The sequence below is a fragment of the Carettochelys insculpta genome, chromosome 9, assembly GCF_033958435.1.
Source record: "Carettochelys insculpta isolate YL-2023 chromosome 9, ASM3395843v1, whole genome shotgun sequence".
NCBI lineage: Eukaryota > Metazoa > Chordata > Testudines > Carettochelyidae > Carettochelys > Carettochelys insculpta.
The window spans coordinates 3,319,108-3,340,903 of record NC_134145.1 but is presented as its reverse complement, the minus strand read 5'-3'; the positions used below and the strand labels follow the sequence as shown (position 1 = coordinate 3,340,903).

The window sequence follows — 21,796 nt, the reverse complement described above, 5'->3', positions numbered from 1 at the left end:
GGCCAAGGTGGAAAGGCAGGGCTGTGAGATGAGAGGGGAGGGACAGAACCTCTTCACGTCTCCATTACTGGAAGCAGCATTTCCTGCAAAGGGAGAGATCACCCCAAAATGCACAAGGCCCCACCTGTCGCTCGAGTTCCATTGGAACAGTTGCTGATAGCCCAGCAATGCTTTCTTCCAGGGGGTTACTTCAGGGTGAGTCCTGGACCCACAGCAGTAACCCGGTTGCCACTGCCAAACAAGGCTGATCGATACCCAGTGAGCTACGTGGGTGACACACGACTGCCTTCCAAAAGGTTTTGAGGAAAGGAAGCGTCCTTTAAACAGTAACACAGGCTTAGCTCAGCCTCCTCCTTGGTGGAAATAAAACTGGTTAACAAGCTCATGCCTTCAGTTTTATCGATGCCAGTTAAATACCTAAGACCGAGAAGGGCTGCAGAAAAAGATCCTTCATCTGCTTATGAGAATGAACCAAAGAAACGGCACATTGGGATTTGAAGGTAGCTACCCTGTTTGATGTATCTTCACCACTAGGCATTGAGTAGTAGCTCAACGCCAGCAGGGTTCCTGCTGAAAATGCAGCATGGGGCAACTCCCAGGTGGGAAGCTGAGAGCACTACTGGCACAGGCCTGCCCCGCGAGAGAGCAAACCTCATAAAGCTTGCAGAATATCCACCCCCTTGCTCCAGGCCAGCCTGACTAGCAAGGCTTGTGCGCCCACCTGCAGCATCGTGGGCCCTAGGGCTGAGCATCCAAGAGAGAGAAATTAGCTGTGCAGTGTGGTCTCATGCTGGAGACTAGAAACTGCAGCTTTCCCTGCTTGCAATGCATTGGCTGTACACACACACACACACACACACACAAAAAAAAAAAAAAAAAAACCAAACCAAACCCAGGCGTTTTCCAGCCACAGGCTCCCTGTGACCTGAGCTGTCTGCCACAGGTTCTCTCCAGTGTGGGTGGGAAGCTACAAGCGTTGGTTTGCATTAGGTGTCACTGGTCCTCCCAGCGCCATCCCGCAATGCAGTGCTTCACGTCTGGGAATTACCCATGGGTCCTGGCTCCTGGCAGCAATGCTGGGCACTGCGAAGGAGGACTCCTGGGACACAAGCAGGTGTATGGGACACACTCCGAATCTGCAGGCTTCTGCTGGAGACTGGTTAGCCCCCGGCAGGTGAGCAGCAGTGCCTGGCCCTCCCATAAACCCCAGGCTGGATTCTCCCCCGGCGACCACAGCTTCAGCAGATGCAAAGACCAGATGGGGGGAAGAAGGAGGTACAGGATGCCGGCCACAGCTGGCCTTCCTGCGCTAGCAGGCCAAGGTGGAAAGGCAGGGCTGTGAGGTGAGAGGGGAGGGACAGAACCTCTTCACGTCTCCATTACTGGGACCAGCGTTTCCTGCAAAGGGAGGGATCACCCCAAAATGCACAAGGCCCCACCTGTCACTTGAGTTCCGTTGGAACAGTTGCTGATAGCCCAGCAATGCTTTCTTCCAGGGGGTTACTTCGGGGTGAGTCCCACATGCACAGCAGTAACCTGGTTGCTACTGGCAAACAAGGCTTGATCGATACCCAATGAGCCACTTGGGTGACACATGACTGCCTTCCAAAAGGTTATGAGGAAAGGAAGCGTCCTTTAAACAGTAACACAGGCTTGTTAACTCCAGCAACTCCAGGCTTGTGCCTGGAGCTTTCCTGCATTAACACCACATAGGGAGTCAGAAGAGTCCCTGCTAGTGGGCTGTAAGGAGTACCCTGTGTTGCCATGTGCCATCCAGGCCTGTGTGAGAGCAGCAGGATGCTCTGAGAGCTCGGTGGGGCTGAGTGCTGGATATACCTGAGCAGAGAGATTCAGTGGAATTCAGGACACAGATCTCCTGCCCAAAGAGGCTGCTGCAGAGAGCACAGCTGGTGTGTCCTTCCCTGTGAGTTCCCTGTTCCCTGTATGGCCATAACCCCCAATCCATCACCCTGAGGAATGAGGTTTATGAGCTGTGGGGAGGTATTTAAAGGGAGACCGTGAAGGCTCTGTCGCTGCCTGGACGCTGCGGGCCAAAAAAGGACAGGCCAGACTCCTGGTGCAGGTAGGAGGTGCTCTCCACGCAGGGACTAGCAACTGCTGTGGGTAGAGGAGAGGGTGGGAGGTGAGGGCTGTGTGTCTGCAGCAGTTCTGGACTAACTGTGTCCTGTGCAGGGGCATGTGGGAGGCTCGGCTGTTACCACTGAATGGGCTGTTTGAACAGAACCAAACCATGTATTCTGCAGAGTGGCTGAGCCGAAGCAGCACTATTTTCCCTAAATGCTTTGCCACGGGGCTCTGGGAAGCAAAGTGGGATGTGTACGGGTCCCCAACTTGGGTGGGCTGCAGCCCCTTCTCTGGATACTGCTAACCCAGCCCAGCCAGGAGCTGACTTTGGGAGAGCAGGATTTTCACTCAACAGAGCAGAGATGCCCCCCCGGTGCACCAAAGCAAGTTGTCTGCTCCTGCCAGACCAGGCCATGTGCTGTACCAGAGTGGGTTTACACGTTAAGCAGGGAGCATGTGGTGTCAGTCATGGGCCAAGCTTCAGCCTTGAGCCGTCTGTTATCACTGTGTTAGATGAGACGGCGTAAATTCAGAGCTGGTGTGAGTGTCTGCAATGCCTCTGAGCTCAGCCCAGTTGTAGCTGATGACACCTGTGCTGAATTGGAACCAATATATGGCCATAAAACTGATGTTATGAACAGCTGCATCTGCTCAGCTGGTACCCTCTGTTAACAACTGTTACAGATGTGTTTGTGTAACCAGCCGCCTGCGTGTCAGTCAGCTGGCGCTCTATGGTTGCCCCTCTGTGCGGATATGATCTTGCATGCAGATGATTTCCCACCAGTTCGCTGTCTGGGGCATCATCACCATGGATGGAACAAAGCACCCTCAGCATCAGCCCCCTCTATCCCTGAGCTAAAAGAGTAACTGTCACCTGTTAGCTATAGTAGGCTTTTATCCTCTTATGTGGCACAGCCACTAGAGGGCGACAAAGACACGCACGCCTAGCGTGGGCTACACATGCGCCATCTATTGGCTCGGTTGTGTCAGGCAGTGCGCATTGAGGTGTATCTGTAAAACGAGCCGTGGATAGCCACCCGGACATCCCCGGATGCGGATGCTCGCGGATATAAAGCGGACACTTGCGTCTGTGCAGGACGCTGCGCCTGAGGCAGGCTTGTGCTCCGAGGCTGAGCTAGCTCCCCGCTGCAGTTGGCTGCTGTGTGGCACCTGTACTCATGGCCCTTTCTGAGGCCTGCTGAATCCCAGCCCGAAGGCCAGAAGTGGGCTCAGGCTCAGTCTGTGACCTCCAGCTGTGGCATGTGAGCCACCGGAGCTTTGCAGACAGAGACCCGAGGGGGCCGAGGGGCGAGCTCACTCCTGCACCTTCTCTCCCAGCTGCAGCCCGGCGAGGGCAGAGGCAGGGCGGCCATGACAGTCTCCTACACGCTGAAGGTGGCCAATGCCCACTTCGGGGGCTTCTCCAAGCTGCTCTTCAGGTGGAAGGGGAGCATCTACAAGCTGCTCTACAAGGAGTTCATTGTCTTTGTGGTGCTGTACACCACCCTGAGCCTCACCTACAGGTGGGTCGAGGGAACGCCTTCCCCCACGGGTTCTCCTCAGGGACGGGGCTGATGCTGGCGCTCTGCCACTGCAGGCAAAGGTCTGATGTAATGAGCTGGCAGCAGGGCGAGGCTGTGGCCTTTGCTGCATCCTTTGCCCGTTTGCTGCTTCTCTTTTATTAACGCTGGTTCCAGTGATGGACATGGCTTCCTGTGTAAGCAGCCATCTGTTCAACCGGAAACCCCCCAGGAATGCTAGTCCCAGGGAGAGCAGAGATCCCTCAGGCCTCACCAGTGAACGCTCTGAGCCCCCGGACATGCCGATGGGGGGGGTGGAAACCCCTCAACGCCACACCGCAAGGAGCCATCCTTCGCGGGCTGGGGACAGGGGGACCACGTAGGGAGGGAGAGAGCAGAGGGCTCTTGCAAAGGGGCAGAAAGAGGATGGGGCCCCTGAAGAGGAGCACGGGGCGGTGGGGGGTTCCTCCCAGGCCCGAGCGCCTGATCCCTGCCATCTGTCCCCCCCGCAGGCGGCTGCTGACAGAAGAGCAGAAGCGAACCTATGCGAAAGTGGCTCAGTACTGCAACCGCTCCACGGACTTCATCCCCATGTCCTTTGTCCTGGGTAAGGTGCCCCCTCCCGCCTCCCCTCCTTAGTGCGGGTTAAGGCTGAAGGGAATGCAGCAGAGGAGCCAGGCCATGAGTCTCAGTGGGGCCCCCCATCCACCCTCAAATCTTTGTCTCCAGGCCCCAAAAACACAGGGACAAGTAGCCCAGCTCTAATTCAGGTGCCAATAATTTTCACCACAGGATCTCCAGCCACCTGCTCCAGGATGGGCAGTGCTCTCCCCACTTTCTATCACAGAGGAGGAACCTGGACCCCCAGAGGGTGAAAAAGGACTTGTCTAAAGTCCCATTGTGGATTGGGGGCAGAGCCAGGACTAGAACCTGGGAGTCCTGTCCCCCCAGCTCTAGCCACACACAGCCATGCTGCCTGCCATTATGGTCTGTGTTGCTTTTCTTCTCCTGCAGCAGCATTCTCCTTCACACGCTCCACTCAGCTGTTTTGAAGTGCTGCTGCCCTGCCCCAGAGGTGGCTGCATTGGGCACCCCCCCATGGATAAGTACCGTACATTTCGGCTCCTCTAGGGAAGAGAAGTCCTGCCACACTGCAAGCGCCTGCTGTGTGTGAGCAGAGGGCCTGGATAGAAGGGCGGGGTGGGGGAAGGCACGCAGCCAGTGGGAGAGGCACCAAGTGGGAGCGGAGAGACCCAGCGAGCAGCACCGGGGATTAATGATTAGACATTTACCGGCTAAAACAAGCCCTTTCCCAGCCAAAGCTTCCCATGCCGAGCGGTGTTGGTGGGAACGCAGTGGTGCCCCGAAGGCCTCTCCCCACCCTGCCATGCCTTGGGAACGCAGTTATCTCTGACAGGTGACTGGTGCATTATTTAGTAGCAACCTGCCCCTCCCAGGGACAGGAAAATGAGGAACTGCTTTTCTCCTTTCCGAGAGGCAACTCCAGCAGTAGCAAAGCTGTTGAGCTCAGGTGGCTTCCTGCCCCCCTGGCCGCCCCATGTGCCCAGGCCTGATGTTCCCAAGAGCGAGACGTCCCCCCGGGCAGACTTGGCCGGCCCAAGGCCTGCGTGCCACTAAGCAGGGTGGCTCTTGCCTGGCTGAGCTTGGCTGAAAGGCCTCGGCTGACAGTTCTGCCGGCTGTTCCTTTCACTGCTTTTCACAAGCCCTGCTCCAAGGGGGGCAGCCAGTGCTGGCTGAGGGCTCGTGCCATTCGCTCAGGCTCAGCTGTGGGTTATCAGCTGTCAGGCCCTGTCCTCTGCTAGTGCTGGGGAAAAGCACAATGTGCTGGCAAACAGCTCAGCCCTTCTCCCGCTCATGCCATGGGGACTGTCTCCCAGCGACCATGGTGACCATGGGGACTGTCCCTCGGCGCCCATGGGGACCGGGCGTCTTCTGCTCTGGGCTCTTGTCTGACTGCTCAGAGACTGGCTGCTGGTCACACAACTGGGGCAAATTGGTTGCAGAGCTCTCCCCACTACTCCTCCAAACCTGGGGAGCTCTGCCCCAGGGCTCCCTGCCCTAACCCGACCCACCCTTCTGTCCAGGCCCTCGACTCACACACAACCCAGGCGCTGGCAGTGTGGCCGGGATTCACTTCCCTAGAGGAGCCTAAATGTACTGTACGTGTGTGTTTCTACTGGGGGTGCACTTCTCACCTGCCTCACCCCATGCAGCTGCTGCTCTGGGCTCTCTGCTAAGCAGCACCCGAATCTCTCCAGGCGCTCGGTCTGCAGGGAATGCTGCGCAGCTCTGTGCAATGCTTTGCACACTCAGCCCAGGACTCGGGAGAGGGACGGGCTCAGGGCGGGACGGGGGGAGCTCTGTGGGCGAGTGGGTTGGCCACATTGCTTCTCTCTCACCCAGTCTGCTCCCAGTTCTTCCTTCCAAATCCTGGGCCCTTCCTGGGCGCCTGGCTTGATAAGCCCTATCTTGCCCAGGCCCAAGCTAGTCATTGGAGCCAGCCTTGCCCCTCAGGTTTACTCTGGCATGAGTTCATTGGTGGGCCGGGGAGCACAGTGACCGTACAGTTGTCACAGGCAGAAGCTCCCAGGTCTGCAGCAAACTGAGGCGGAAAACGCTCTCGTGTATGGTGGTGTAAGGGGGTAGGAAACACTTCCTGGCCCTGCCGCCGCAGGCCAGCTCTGCTGCTGCTCCGGGGGCCTGCGGGAGGTGAGCGCCCCGGCTCGGCGGGTGGGTACGGCTAGCGATCCTTGGGCAAGGAGAGCTTTCGCCCACTGCTGTTCTGCCTCACCTTGGCCTTGGCTCCTGGGGCTCATGTTAAGCTGCGTGCTGGCAACTTGAAGCTCATGCACCAGAAAAGTGTGCGCAGGTATAGGGCCAATACGCGCCGAGCTGGTCGCCTGAAAGCCAGCGGAGGAGGTGAGGCTTTCACTCCATCCTGTTAGCAGGGGCTGAAGGCCCTGGGTCTGATTTTCCAAAGGAGTCAGGTGGGCACCTAGTGGGAGCTTCAAAAGCACTTGTCAGTTTCTCTTGGTGCCTAAAACCCTTCAGAAATGGGGCCCAAGGAGCCTGGGCTGCACTTCTCTTTACAACCTGCCAGGCAGCAGATGGGGGCGCTTAGGGACTCACATCCCAGGCCAGAGAAGGCAGCACAGCCATGGCCCAGGCTGCAGCTCCGCTGGCTTCACATGCCCAGCACAACCCAATGGCACCTGAATAACCAACCCATTCCTTCCCTGCCTGGCTCAATGCTGGGCCCCTCACTCCCAGCGGCCACAATGCCTCCCCTCCCTCCTGGTAACGGTGTCCCCGGGCTGTCTCCTTGGGCAGGGTTCTACGTCACGCTGATTGTAAACCGGTGGTGGGCCCAGTACACCAGCATCCCGCTCCCCGACCAGCTGATGTGCGTCATCTCCAGCACCGTCCATGGGAAGGATGACCGAGGGCGGATCCTGCGGCGCTCACTCATCCGTTATGCCAACCTGTCCTCCGTGCTCATCCTGCGCTCTGTCAGCACCAGGGTGCTCAAGCGGTTCCCAACCATGGACCATTTGGTAGAAGCAGGTGAGCGTGAGCAGGGCCAGGCCAGAGCACGGGCGCTGGGGGTCGTTTCAAGGCTACAGCCAGGAGTTAGCTGCCTTGGGAGCAGCCGGGGCCGGAGTTAAGGTCAGTGCCCAGGGCAACCCTAACTTGGCGGGGGCGGTTTCTTGAACAGGTGGTTTCCTGTCCCCCTCCCACCCTGGGGGGATCCACTTCTCCCTCTGCTTTGAACCCTCCTGAGGCAAGCTTTGACTCCTTCCGACTGCCCTTCATCAGCCAGGGAGCACGCGATGCCAGCCCTGCAGCAGCTGCAGGCTCAGAGCTAGCCAGGCCTGGAAGTTGGCCCCAGATCACCCTCCTGGCTGTGGAGAATACTAGCTCTGGGGGCGTCCCGCCCCTGCTAGCCTACAGAGCAGGAGCAGGGGAGCCTGGCCGGGTGGCAGTTAGTGGCAAAGGTCACCTTGACTTGTGTGGGGCCAGGGTTTCAGGCTGGGGTTGGACAGCTGGGAATAGGCCTCCACTGCTGCCATCCAACTGAGCCAGTTTTCTAATCCATGCTGCCCGCTCCCCACCTGGCATAAGCACGCCGTCACTGCGCGCCTGCCCCAGCAGCAGGCCCTGCCTTGCTGACCTGGAGACGCCTACGCCCTTCACTGAACGCAGACTCCAGGGGAAGCCCTTCTCCAGCGGCTGGAGCCTTCCTGTGGAATCGGTGGCCCTGCAGCGACTCCTGCCTGGGGAACCAGGAAGGCAGCTTAGCAGTGACACCGCTCCTCGTTCATCGCCGGCTGGGATGGAAGTGGTCCCAGGGGCTCCGTGCGATGGGGGCGGGATAACTCGGGGGAGTGGGGCAGAGCGCTTCATCCCCCTCAGATCCAGCCCAGGTCTGCAGTAACTGGGCGTTGCTGTCGACTGATGGCTGCCTGCTGGCCTGGGTGGAATAGCTTTGGTCTCGGTCTAGTTCCTGATAGGACAGGGGGGTCCCCCTCCACACCCACGCACCCCCCCCAACCTGCCCCTTGCTGGCAGTGTCAGCAGACAGCTCAAGGGCTGAGTAGGCTGCTCTGGCCTCACCCCCCTCCCCCTAGAGGGGGAACCCCCATCTCACAATGGGGGCGTATTGGCAGGGCCGCATGAGGGGAATTTGCTTTGCTGCTGCCTGCGCTGTGTCTGCTCTGAGGGCTGCTGCAGCCAGGCTGGCAGACTGCTGTCTTTCACCACTGCTGGATTCACGGGAGGGGCCCTGAATCTCTACCCGGCCTGTTGTCTCCCACGCCGCAGGCTTCATGACGCAGGAGGAGCGCAAGCAGTTTGAGAGCCTCCACTCTGACTTTAACAAGTACTGGATCCCCTGCGTGTGGTTCACCAACCTGGCCGCCCAGGCCAGGCGGGATGGGCGGGTGAGGGACGATGTGGCCCTCCGCTTACTCATCGATGTAAGTCTGGGGGGGCAGTGCTGGAAGGTCCAGGGATGGGACGGGTGTGGAGAAGGGGGCTTGTGGCTGGGATCTGGGAAGGGGGCATCCAAGGCTGCCATTTCCCAGGGATAACTCCTGCTTTCCCCTCTCCATGTAGGAGCTGAACCTGTACCGTGCCAAATGCAGCATGCTGTTCCATTTCGACTGGATCAGCATCCCACTGGTGTACACACAGGTCAGTGAGGGGTGTATCTGCTGCTCACAGGATCGTGCAGGGGAAGCACACAGCCTAGGGAAACTGACCCCTCCTTCCCCATCATGGTGACTGCTCCTTTCCCTGCCAACCAAACACCTTCCTCAAATAAGCCACTACAAGCTGCTTCTACAGGGTAGAGATTATCTTCCACGAGCAGCATTTTCTTTGTGCACTTATTGCACTGCGAGCTTATGGAGCCCTCTTCTAGTCCTGGTCGTCACCACACCCTCTGGCGAGGAGTTCCACAGGTTGAAGGAAAATTTCCTTTTGTTTGTTTTAAACCTGCTGCCTAGTAATTTCAGTTGGTGCCTCCCTAGTTCTTGTGTTACAGGAGGGAATGAATAACGCTTCCTTATTTACTTTCTCCATGCCACTCAGGAGCTGATAGCCCTCAACCACATCCCTGCTTCATCAGCTCTTTTTCCCTGGTGAGATGCGTCCGTGTCTTCCCAGATACAGCTCGAATTTCTCTAACGCTTTTCAACCCAAAGCACTTGGCACTTCACCGATCACTGCACTGCATTCGCCTCTGGGGTGGGCGCAGCAGCCGTTTAACAGCAAGATTGGGCAAGGGGCCTCCAAACAGGGAGGGACGAAGGATTCTGTGGGAAGAGCAGTGAGGGTCAGGATGGCATCACCCTGCGCTTGCTGGAATTTGGCCGGGTTAGCAATTTCACCAGGGCAGCTGCTCTCGCAGGTGTGCCACAGGCCCGACACCGCACGGCAGGTGTCTTGGTGCTGTCTCTGTCCAACTGGGTCTGACCGCATCTTCCAAAGCTGTAGTTCCCCTTTAGGATTTCGCATGTGCCCTGTGACCAGCCAGGGGCTCCTCTGTAGTGCTCCTGCCCACCCCACTGTGGCTAACCAAATGCCTCTACCGCAGGTGGTCACAATCGCCGTCTACTCCTTCTTCGCCCTCTGTGTGATCGGGAGGCAGTTCCTGGAGCCCCTGGACCCAGACCAGGACCACGATTTGGATCTGTACGTCCCTCTCACCACCCTCCTGCAGTTCTTCTTCTATGCTGGCTGGCTCAAGGTGAGCACAGACCTGGCCCAGGCCCCTGGGACATCTGTTCTGCAGCTCCCCTCCCCTCTGCAAACAGGGTAGGGGCGCTGGGGCTCTCAAGGGTACCAGTCAGGAGCCTCTCACAGCTAGAGCACAGTGATGCTCCCCACAGGCACCCAGGGCTCTGGTGCGCCCGGACGCTGCCTGCTCTGAGCGTGAAGCTGCTTTGGCTGTCTCTGCTGTGCTTCAGCTCCCTGGAACCAACAGCCTCTGTCCCCACAAGCCTGTAATCCTGGGTCTCTGCCAGTCTACAGAGACCCACCCGTGAGACCTCACAGCAAGCCCTCCAGAGCCTGTCCCAGTCACTCACAGGAACCAGGTTCCCTCTCCTGGAAAGAGAACAGTGAACATGTCACCTTGGTGGACCCAGCTGAGAGCTGTGCTTTGCCTGACAGCACAGCACAAGACACAGGCAACCATTGCCTGCAGGGAAGAGTGGCATGGGCATGGGAGAGCAGAGTGAGGGCATCTGGCTTCAGCAATTAAAGTTTAGGGGGGAGGCACATGCCTCCACATTCCCACCAGTGCATCACCGATGGTGCTGGGAGTTATTTCCAATATAAACACAAATGCATCTGTTCACAAAGACCAAAGGTCCACGTTACAACTGAGTCATAAGCAAGAGGATCAGCCCCAGAATTGCCGTGTAACAGCCCCAGCAGAGCGGAAACGTCACTTTAAGGGCTCAGGTCCTTGTCTAAAGTAGTTTATGTTTACAGCAATATTGCCCAGTGTGTCAGGTCATATTTGCAGCATCTCGACGTAGTGTTTGAAATCGTATTGTGGATGCATTTCACAGTTATATTAATGAGCAGCACGATTCACACACTGGACTGTCAACCTGTGGACTTCTTGCCAGAGGATGTAGTGAAGGCCAAGACTATAGTCGGGTTCAAAACAGAGCTAGCTAAATTCATGTTGGACGAATTCAGCAATGGCTGCTCGGCAGGCTGGGCAGGACTGGTGTCCCCAGCCTCTGACAGCCGCTGGGAATGGGTGATGGGGAAGGGATCATCTGATGATTCCCTGAGCTGTTCATTCCCCCTGGAGCACCTGACACTGGCCACTGGCCACAGACAGGACCCTGGGCGAGGTGGACCTTTGGTCTGGCACAGTCTGGCTGGTCTGATGAGTTTCATCTGCGACATGACAAGGCCCTATTTCGGGACAAATCCTGTGAAAACAATCTGTTAGGTGTAGTGAGTTTGTTGGGACTGTTAGAAGTTGCTGACTGACGCTGGACCAGGACTCTGAATCCTTTGCCAGTGGGCACCAGTGGGCCTGGGTGCCACAGTCACTGGTGTGAACCTAGCCCAGGTGGGGGAGTCTAATCACACAGTGAGAGCTTAGCTGGGGTCTTTTGGGCCGATTCCTAGTGGGACAAGTGTCCCCCTCACAATCAGTTCTGATTGGGCCTGCTGCACGGACACTTTTAGCACTGCCAGAATGGGCCACTGGGACTGAACCCCCATGTGCGCCCTACGAGGGGTCTCCCAGCTCTGGGCTGACACGCATCAGCGCCATGAAACATTGCGTCACCACGTCCCATCTGCACCCCTTCTGAAGGCAGGCAGAGGCCTCCAGGCCCCAGGGCTGCAAATCCCTTCTTAAGCGGCACATTAGCAGTAAAGCTTGTACATGAAAACCCCCACCAGAACAAGCGAGGAAAGATCAGAAACCCCCAAGTCTCTGTGGCTCTGAGGGGCCCTGCAGCTGTTCAAAAGCACCGTCTGGAAATCAGCTGCCTGCGTAGTGTGATCTCCGCCCGGGCGAAGGGATGAGTATGTAGAGTCCATAATGCACTGATGGTATTGAGCTATGCACTGGTCAGCATAGCAGCAGCTAGTCAGGGCAGTGACTTTCAGCAGCAGCAAGGCAGCCTGGTGGGTGTCTTTCACAGGGCTGTCTGCCTTCACGCAACAGGTCGCCGAGCAGATCATTAACCCATTTGGAGAGGATGACGACGACTTTGAAACTAACAAGCTGATTGACAGGAACCTGCAGGTGCGTCCCATCCCTGCAGAGAGAGTATGGCATGGAGAGGGGTGTGCTGGTAGCATCTCTGCAACCCCTCAGGGGCTGGCTCATCACACTGGAATTACCAGGACACAGAGCAGGGAGCATTCACTTCTCAATCCAGCCCTTGTGGTCCTAGATTGAGCAAAGGGAAATATGCCAATCTCAGAACTGGAAGGGACCTCAAGAGGCCATTGACTCCAGTGCCCTGCCCTCACAGCAGGACCTATTTGCCCCAGGCCCCTAAATGGCCCCCTCAAGGCTTAGAGCTCACAACCTTGGGTTTAGCAGGCCAATGCCCAAACCCCTGAGCTACCCCTCCTGCTCAACACAAAAAGTGTTTTTTCCCGGGAAGCGACAACCCGGAAGAGGCACTCAGCAGGCAGGTGAACACCACAAAATTGACCATCGATGATGATCGCAGAGAAGCCATAGAATTAATGGGCTGCATCAGAACTTCTGCTCTGGGGTCTCTCCAGAACAGCGGGGGGGGCCAGCCCCAGAGGTGCCCACGTGCCAGGGAGAAGCTAGCACTGCTAATGCCCATGCGCTGCTGGCAGACTTGAGCCTCCAGAATTAACTGGACTGGCACCATTCCCCCATCTCAGCGAATCCACAGGCAAAATGCAAACAAAGGGTGGAGAAAAGCGTGGGGAGAGTGGAGCTGGGGCGGCTGCTCTATTGCAGAATGCTTCTCCCTGGTGCCCAGGTCTGCACCCTCAGCATTAGGATGCAGGGGGAGAGTTGGATCAAAGCTCATCCAAATGCAGCCCCCATGTCTGACTCTGTACTCAGGCACCAGCCTTATGGGAGTAAGTGGAGTTGTGCCTTCAATGAGATAGGTGTGTGCGCCCCCTCCCAAGCTGCTGACCCTCACGGCTCCTGGTCTCATTTCCCTAGTCCCAATATGTCTCCAAGGCCACCAGTTTGGAGCTTGCTCAGTCCCAGACTGCCACCAGGGCACCTTTCTCTCCTGTTACCCTCTTGCCCAGCCACTGAGCCCACCCCCTTCCTGCAGCACCTCCTGGCTGAGCTGCCCAGCCCCTTGTGGAAATCACCCAGTGCTCCGCCAGATGGGTCTGATAACCGAACTGAAACCCCTGATCCCAGAGCAGCTGATCCTTCACAGGCAACACTGAGCCCCACTCCTCCCAACGCACCCACCAGCCTGTGGCAGGCCCTGTTCCGCCTTTTGAAGCCCTTTGCCACCCCCAGGTCTCCCTCCTCTCCGTGGATGACATGTACCAGAACCTGCCTCCTACGGGGAAGGACAAGTACTGGAACGAATCCACCGCTCAGCCGCCTTACACCATCGCCACGGCGGCAGAGACCTTGAAACCCTCCTTCCTGGGCTCCACCTTCGATATGCGGTAAGATCAGCCACATCCTTCAAAACCAAAACAGCATCTTCCCTGAAGCACAGCTCCAGCCCCAGGCTGTGCACTGGGGATGGTTCTGCAGGATGGTTGGGACCTGAAAATCCCACTACATAGGGCCACCTGGGCTGCCCTGCCTTGCCTCTCCATCTCACAAGGGCAGATTTACTTCCGCACAGGAAGATGACTGGCCATGTCATCAACTAGGCCTGGAATCCAGCTTGTGCATCATCCGGCAGGTCAAATGTTGCCCTTATTTATGCCTAAGTAACCCTGTTGTCTTCAGGGGTATCTGAGGCAGAATATGGAGACAATCTGGTGCACTATGGTAAGCGAAGGAAGATTCTGGCAGCGATTATTGGAATTACCTACTCAGCGGTGTGAATTGGGCGACTGCAGGGCTGCCGGCCAGGGAAAACTTGTTTGGTTTTACAAAGCCAACCCGCTGCAGGAGCAGCAAATCACTCTGCTTTCAGACTGGGCCCCACTCGTGGCGATGCCCAGGCCCGAACAGACTCCATGTGGAGTTAGCCGGAGTACAAGGCGTTTCCAGGCAGCAGAGGCACAGGGCTGAGGGCAGGGGAGGATACTTTGCAGAACGACTTTTCTGACACTAACCCCAGTAAATCAGCGTGATTGTGCATTTGGGGTGGGAGGTGGGGGCACCAGCCATCCTTGCTCCAGCTGCCAACCCCACGCTCAGATACTGCAGCAGGCAGGTGGGAGGGATACTGGGAAACTGGCCAAATATCAGTCAGGGTCACCTACCTTCGCCCCCTTGCTGAGGCAAAGCTCCCAGGAAAGCTGGTTGAAGGCCTGTGCTGAGTGGGGCCGTGTGGTCCCAGGGCCAGAGCCCTTTTGGGGCAATGGGACCCTTTCCCCAGCCTCTCAGGACTCTGACTCAGGCCCGCTGCTCTAATCCCACGCTCCTTCCCCAGGATGAGCGACGACCCAGAGCAGAGCCAGCAGGTGGAGGCCTCGCCCAGCCTGCCCCGCATGCACACGCCCTTGCTCAGCCGCTTCCTGACGGCAGCTGCCTCCCCGGCCGTCAGCCTGAAGAACTTCGGGAGGAGCGCCCGGGCCCACCACCACCTGCTGCGCCTGAGGGGTGAGGGTGGCTTCCCCTCCCCCAACCCCCACCGCTGCGAGGACCCAGAATCAGTGGGCCGTATCGAGGAGGAGGAAACGGAAGATGAGGCCAGCGAGCCCCCTACGCCTGGCACCCACCTCAAGGTGCCCAGCCGGCTGGAGGCCTCGGTGGGGCTTCGGAGGGAGACCCCCCAGATCCGAGTGAGGCAGCCCTCCAATGAGAGCATCAACATGGACCAGTCGGCTGCCTAGAGGCAGCAAGCTCAGCATGCCTCCTCCCGCCGCCTGGCCACCGAGGGCAGAACTGGGCCGGCAGCGTCTGTCCTCTGAGCCATGCAGCTCTTGGGATAGAGCCCCTGGCTAAGGGCCTGACACAAACCCCACTGACGTCAAGGGAAAGCCTCCCACTGGCTCAGTGGGCTTTGGAGGAGGGAAGCCAGACGAGTGACCAGCTCACGTGTCACACAGGGTTCAGTGAGGCACTGGCTCTACAGTAACTTTCGTCACCCTTTCCCCCTCACACCGGGCCACAGCCCATCTGCTGGATTCAGTGGGTGACACACACCCAAACGGAGGACCACAGGAGAACTATTCCTACAGGAAAATGCAGTGAGAGCCCTGGGGTCCCTAGCCTCAGCTTTGTGATGCTTTATGGCCCATGTCGAGAGTTTTCCACAATAAAAATGCAAAGACCTCAAATGTGTGTCAAACACTGGGGGCAACAAGGCTAAAATAAGAGCCACAGGAGGGATTCTCCCCCAGTTCTTCAGCCTTTCACTTGGAGCTGTCATTTTTCCAAGACGTCCCAGATTTGCAGCCCTGCCCAAGACTTTATCAGGGCAGAAAGGACAACTGGGTCATGTAACACCATCCCCTGCCCCCACTCTCTCACCCAACTGCCACTATTAGACCACACTACTGCAGCCCCCGGGGCTTTGAAATCAGTTTTTTAAAATCTTTTTTCAAACAGTTTTAATGATTGGATGTTTTCATAAGGGGATGAAAAAGTGATCAGGACGAGTTCCCCCACAGTGATCAGTATTGTTCAATCAAGCCCTCAAAGCCTGGAAATGCAAATTTCAGGATGAACAAAATAGTTTCTTAGGTGGTCAGCTTTCGTGGGACAGACCCACTTCTTCAGACCATAGCCAGACCAGAACAGACTGCAGAGGGTCTGCTCCAGGAAAGCTCACCACCTAAGAAATTATTTTGTTACTCCTTAAAGTGCTACTGGACTGCCTTTTTTTGCTTTGATACAATACAGACTAACACAGCTCTCTCTCTGCTACAAGTAAATTTCAGGATGAAAACTTAACCCCCTCAGCTTCAAATGAGCTATTTTTACAGCAGCATGAATACAATTAAAACAGCCCAGGACACCCATCCCAGAACCACGCATCACTACTCGGCTGACATGACAGTTTTCAAATCGGGGTTTGTAAGATCTTGATGAAATCTGCAAGAGACATGCGAGTTCCATAGGCACTGGTTCACTCATTTCAAAGTCATGAGGGCAAAATATTTCCATTTGCTTCCCAGTAGTCTGAGAGCAAATCAGGGCAGCTGTGTCTCTTCCCAGGCTTGTAAGTGCGCAAGGCTACTTCAAGTCTCCACTATTTATAAACCAGCATCCCCTGCAGCCTGCAACACAGCACACCTCACGGTTTGACACACTCGGGAACTGCAGAGGCCGTGTGCCCCCTACAGGCTGCTGCTGTAGCAATACCCGGGGCCCTGTACAAATTTCTGAACCCAGCCACTTGCGGGTACTGGTGCTGCAGAAAACTCAGCCCCAACTCTGGGTCTGAGATGGGCGGTCTCTCCTGTATGACCTGTGCCCCACATCTCAGTACCAAGTGCCAACTGCACATTAATTCAGAGCTTGCCAGACCAGAAGGGATTATCTAGCCTGGCCTCCTATCTAACAGGCCCGAGAACCGCCCCAAAAGACTACCTCAGCAGCAGAGCTCTCAGTGACTCCGCCAGGCTTGACATGAAAATGATCAGTGATGGGGAGTTCACCAAAACCCTTGGTAAATTGTTCCAGTGGTTTGGTATGGTAGGAAGCCATTATGCCCACCTCCAGTCTGAAGGTATCAAACCACAGCCTTTGGTTCATGTGAGCCCCTTCTCTGCTACACTAACGAGCCACTAACTATTTGCTTCACACATCAGCACAGAACACCCCCATGCTTTGCAGTACATACATTCCTGAGACCACCGCAAATACAGGCGGGCAGTGGTGCAAGTGCTTCATTTCCCTGCAGCTCCTGGCTGCTGCAGTTGAGTGCAGGGGTGGCGGGGGTGTGTGTGTGTGTGAGGCTGGGTGGGGGGCAGGCTGGTGGCAGGAAGGGGCAGGTCTTGGGGACTAAAAAGAGGCATGAATGCACAAAATCGCAGTGATTCCCTGAAGTCTCCTGCCTTAGCACTTCTCTCAGTGCCCCACTCACACCTGTTGAGCTACACAACTTGAGGGCTCCCAGTGCATGGCTATAAAATCCCATTTCATTAAGTAACTGTGTCAACATTAACTTAAACTGACTAGCGGATTAAACAGGACTGGGGGAGGGTGGCCTCTCTGACCCAGCTGGCCTGGAACAGCCCTGCCATGGCACTCCTGGGTCAAGCCACACTGAACAGGAGTATCTCCCTGCCTGTGGTGCTTTAGGAAGCTGCTCCAGCCTCCACCCAAGTCAACCATGACCAAGAAGCCTCATCCAGCTAGACTGACACCAGTTAACTGTTAACCTGCCAGATAGCTGGGTGGGGTGGGGGAGTTCTGACCTGTGAATCATTCTCATGCCTCGTCTGAATCACTCCAATTTATCAACACCCCTCTTCAATTGTCTACACTAACACAACATACAGGAGTCCAGCAGCCATCACACCACTGACAAAGACAGAGGTGAGAACAACAATAAGTCTTGTGGCACCTTACAGATGAAGATATTTTGGAGCATAAACTCTCGGGGGCAAAGACCTGCTTCACCAGATGCATGGCGGGGGGGGGGTTTCAGTGGGGTATTTGAGGAGTGGGGTCCCAGTAAAAGGGAAGGCCACAGCTCTGCCCCTCCTCTTACTGGGACCCCTCTTTAGATACTCCTCTGAAACCACCCCCCACACCCACCCATCTGATGAAGCTGGTCTTTGCCCACAAAAGCTTCTGCTCCAAAGTATGTGTTAGTCTATGAGGTGCCACAGGACTTCTTGTTCGCGAAGATACAGACTAACACTGCGACCTCGCTCTTTTCTCCTGTTCAGGATTCCCATTTACATACCCCAGGATCACATCTGGCCACGATCACACCAGCAGCTGACTACTCACTACTATCAGATCTGTCCCCACTTCCCAGCCTGAGCTCCCACCCCATATACCCCATCATGTGGGCTGTGAGTGGAGCCCCCTCTAACAGGGAATGTTCCCATGCCTCAGGCAGAGAGGAATGAGGACAATTGCAGTGGATGCAGCATAGGCAGATGGGTTAGGCCCAATTTCGGTCAGCAGGAGGCCTGGATTCCATCCTGCTTTGCTACTGACTTGCAGTGTGATCATAAAGTTTCTGCCTCATTTTCCCCACCTGTGCAAGAGGGAACGTCCTACCGCTGCAGAGCCATTTGCATGTGTATAGACAAGATGGTTTACATGTACGATATGACATTTTTTCCAGGGTGTCCTTTTTATTCCCAGCCCACCTCTCTGGCACCTCTTTGAGGAGGAGAATGGGGGAGATGATTCATGAAACATGAAAAGTGCTTGTGTAAACTGTCTGGCAAACTTCTGAGCCAGCTGCAGGACTGGGCAAGCAGGTGCACATCCCATTAATTGAGGAGGTAACACTTACCTCAAGGGTGAGTCTGATCCTCTAGTGCCTTCCAAAGTCTCAGGCCAGGTCTATACTAGACAGCAAAGTCAACCGTAGATACGCCAATCTGGCTCGGGCAATTGCATAGCTAGAACTGACTCATCTACAATCAATTTACCTGGCCATGCTCACAGAAGGAGGTCAATGGGAGAAACTCTCCTGTCAGTATCCCTTATTTCTCATGATAGCAAGGAGTACATGAGTTGACTGACCACCCCAGACAGTTTGGTTTCATGCATGCCCATGAGGTGTGCAAAAAATCAAACCCCGGAAGATTGACCCTAACAGGGACAATCTCCCACATAGTGAAGAACTGGAGACTTGTTGCCAAGTGCCTGGCTGGTCTTCCCCTCGGCCTCCTCCATCTCAATGCAGTGCAACATGAACTCCCTTCCAGCAGAAGGGCCAGGCCACTTCAGTGATCTGCCTCTTCCAATGGCTGAGTACAAGCCCCTCAAGAGTAAAAGGGCAGGGAGGTCACACCCTCAGATAGATGCATCTAAGGGGAAAACTCAGTACTACCTGTAGCACTAGAGTTTAAACCAGTGGTGGGGAACCAATCGATCTGCAGCTCCTCTGCCCCATGCTTCTCCCATGCCAGAGCCTCACACTTCCTGTGCCTCCCAGCCCTCTCCCAGGAGCTGCAAATCACCAGCCCCCCGGGAGCTGGAACTGGGAATCAGCTGGGAGGGGGAGGCCGACTTAGTGCAGGTCTCTGGTACCCCAGTGCACTAGAGCTGCGGGGGAGGTGAGCACAAAGGGGCTGCAGGTGGAACCCCAGGGGGTCAGGGACCAAAGGGAAGGAGGGTTGCTCATGCAGCCCACCCACTATTTGCAGCTGCCCATCCCTGGCTCACACACAGCAAAAGCATCTGCACCTCTTACTGCAGTCTGCTGCAGGGGCTGAGCACGAAGGAAGGGCAGTGGAGACATACCTCTTAGAGCTGGACAAGACCTTCAAAGGTCATTCAGTTCAGTCCCTTGCCCTCACAGCAGGGGTTATCACCATTCCTGACAGGCCTTTTTTTTTTTTTTTTTTGGGGGGGCGGGGGGGGGAAATCTCTTTGCCTCAGGTCCCTAAATGGCCCCCTCAAGAGCTGAACTCTCAATCATGTGTTTAGCAGGCTAACGCTCAAACCACTGAGTTATCCCTCCCCACCCTGAGCTAGCCACTGTTTTTGCACATACAGCTGCTTACAGCAAGGTACACATACAAATCACACCTCTCTCCAGCTACAGTACAGATATATGTGGTCTCATGCTGTTGACATTGGCAATTTCAGATGCAGTTACTCCATTTGTGTACATACCCAACTGTAAGAGGCAGAGAACACAGGTAAGTTACGTGAAAATATGCTATGCAGGATATCCCTCAAGCATAAAGGTGGAATACTTCCCTGGGAGGAATAAAGCCAGTGCACAAACAAGGTCAAATCTCTTTCATTTCAGGGGCCCAAAGGCATAAAAACCCCCACAGCCCAGCAGTTTCTATTCTACCAAAACTGTTACACAGGCTAAATAAAAGCTTGATGCAGCTCATATATGACACTTCCATGGTGCACCATTTCCACTGGGTGATGGGATAGCTCACCACCCTGAGGGTGGTTAAGCCAGTTTCAAAATCAAGGTGTGAATTCTGATATAAATGAAAGAATTTTGCACCCTTCCTGGGAGGCATCTCGATGCAGCAAATGATCCATCAGGGTCAGTTTAGCAGTTCCTGGCAAGACCCATCAAAAGAAAAATCAATCACCACTCTCTCTCCCCTCCATTCCTGTACTCCATCACGCAGCGGGGAGTCACCAGCAACTTCGTCTGTTCCCCCAGTGCAGTGTAGACTCTGCCATGGTTAGATCAAAGCTATGTAATAAGCTGCACATCTTACAATCAGCTTGTCCCCGTAGTGTAGACCCGTCCTCCGATGCAAAAGCAGGGTTGCATGGCTAGCCTGAAGCCTGAGAGGACACTTAAGACAGGCACACCCAAGCAGCAGACTTGCTTATTTTGATGCAGGTGAGAATCTTTTGTACCTTAGGATTTTTTCCTCCCCTCTGTGGCCCCATTAGGAAAGGAAAACCAATAGGCAGGGTGTGTGCGTCTGTTCCCAAGGAAGAAGTGACAGTCAGGTCCCCTAAAGATCTGTACTGGGTCGGTGCTGTTCAACACACCAACCAGGGAGTGAACAGCAGGGCAGCCAAATTTGCAGACAAAATAAAATTTACTCTAGATAATTCAGTCTAAAGCTGACCGCAAAGAGCTACAGAGATCTCATTAAACAGGGAGACAGGCAGTAAGAGCAAAGTAATGCAGGTTAGAAAATAATCCCTATTACACATGCAAAATCATGCAATCTGAATTAGCTGTTACTGTTTAAGAGATGTGACTATTACAGATCACTGGGTATTTCTCTGAAAACATCCATTCAATATGCAGCAGCTGTGAGAAAACCTAGCACTGTTAGGAATCACTAGGAGAGGGACATACAAAATATGTCATTGCATAAATTCCTGGTATACTCATGCCTAGAACACTTCATGGAGTTCTGGTCACCCCAACTCTGAAGATGTTAGACTTGCACAGGTTCAAAGAGCAACCCAAATGATTGGGTAGGAACAATTTCCATACAAGAAGAAACTAAAGGCTGGGACTGTTAAGTTCAGGAAAGAGGCCACTCAGAAGGAATACGACAAATCTATAATTAATGGTGTGAAGAAAAGGAGTAGAGCAGCATTATTTACCCCTTCATATAATACACACCAGCCTAGTCACCCAATGAGATGAACAGGGAATTGTTTAAAACCACGTACTTCTTCACACAGCAGTTAAGTCTGTGGAAGTCACTGCCGGGGGGATGCTAAGGCGGCCGAAAGTAAAAGTAGATTAAAAAAGAAAAAACAAAAAAAGAAAAAAAAAGTCTGTAAATTCACAGAGAATTGGTCCCTCAAAGGCCATTAGCCAAGTTAGGGACACAACCCTTTGCTCTGGGCGTCTCCAGGCTCCAACGGCCTGAAATGGGACGGGACAATAGGGGATAGGTCATCTGAAACTGCGCTATTCCAACACACCTGGCACCAGCCAATGACAGAAAACACGCTCCTGGGCTAGACAGATGGACCCCTGGCCTGACCCACTGTGGCCATTTGTATTGTGAAAAGCAGTTTATTTTACCCATATTCAGGCCCTGGCACCTCAGCAGCAACCTCCTTCCCACTGACTAGCAGGTGAAGGGAAAGGGAAGCGTGTGCCCAAGCATTGAAAGAGACAGACCACTGAAATGGCCTGGCCCTTCTGCTAGAGGGGAGTTCATCTTGCACCGCAATGAGACTGAGGAGGTCAAGGGAAAGACCAGCCAGGCACTTGGCAGTGCAGCACCAGTTTTTACTTATCATCCAGGGAAGGAAGAGAGTGTATATTTGGGTTAAATGTACAACTACAAAATAAATGCGGCCCGTGTGACGTTTGTACTGTCAATCTAGAGGACTCAAAGCAGCAAAACATTGACTGACAAGGCTCAGTACGATTTAGAAAGTCACATCTGTGAGTTAG

General features: G+C 55.0%; 1 protein-coding gene and 2 non-coding genes across 3 annotated transcripts; 2 read left to right on the top strand and 1 right to left on the bottom strand.

Annotated features, from left to right (window-relative positions):
• The first annotated feature begins 365 nt into the window (after positions 1 to 365).
• Positions 366 to 15,055, top strand: BEST4 (bestrophin 4). The gene is made up of 10 exons (XM_075003057.1): positions 366 to 500; positions 3,424 to 3,608; positions 4,118 to 4,212; positions 6,957 to 7,190; positions 8,448 to 8,602; positions 8,742 to 8,819; positions 9,724 to 9,876; positions 11,830 to 11,910; positions 13,138 to 13,292; positions 14,237 to 15,055. The coding sequence occupies exons 2-10, from the start codon at positions 3,457 to 3,459 to the stop codon at positions 14,637 to 14,639; spliced, it is 1,506 nt and encodes a 501-aa protein (XP_074859158.1). The 5' UTR covers positions 366 to 500; positions 3,424 to 3,456; the 3' UTR covers positions 14,640 to 15,055.
• Positions 15,056 to 18,571: 3,516 nt separating this feature from the next.
• Positions 18,572 to 18,701, top strand: LOC142018094 (small nucleolar RNA SNORA35). Its single transcript, XR_012646694.1, has one exon. It is a non-coding gene; the product is annotated as a small nucleolar RNA SNORA35 (small nucleolar RNA).
• A 2,786-nt stretch (positions 18,702 to 21,487) lies between these two features.
• Positions 21,488 to 21,619, bottom strand: LOC142018093 (small nucleolar RNA SNORA35). The gene has a single exon (XR_012646693.1). It is a non-coding gene; the product is annotated as a small nucleolar RNA SNORA35 (small nucleolar RNA).
• Positions 21,620 to 21,796: the final 177 nt, after the last annotated feature.

Bases quoted from the DNA above. Each gene is read 5' to 3' on its own strand.
- BEST4 (XM_075003057.1), top strand. From the start codon at position 3,457: ATGACAGTCTCCTACACGCTGAAGGTGGCCAATGCCCACTTCGGGGGC. The intron at 4,213-6,956 runs GTAAGGTGCCCC...CTCCTTGGGCAG, and splicing joins CCCCATGTCCTTTGTCCTGG to GGTTCTACGTCACGCTGATT. The intron at 8,603-8,741 runs GTAAGTCTGGGG...CTCTCCATGTAG, and splicing joins CCCTCCGCTTACTCATCGAT to GAGCTGAACCTGTACCGTGC.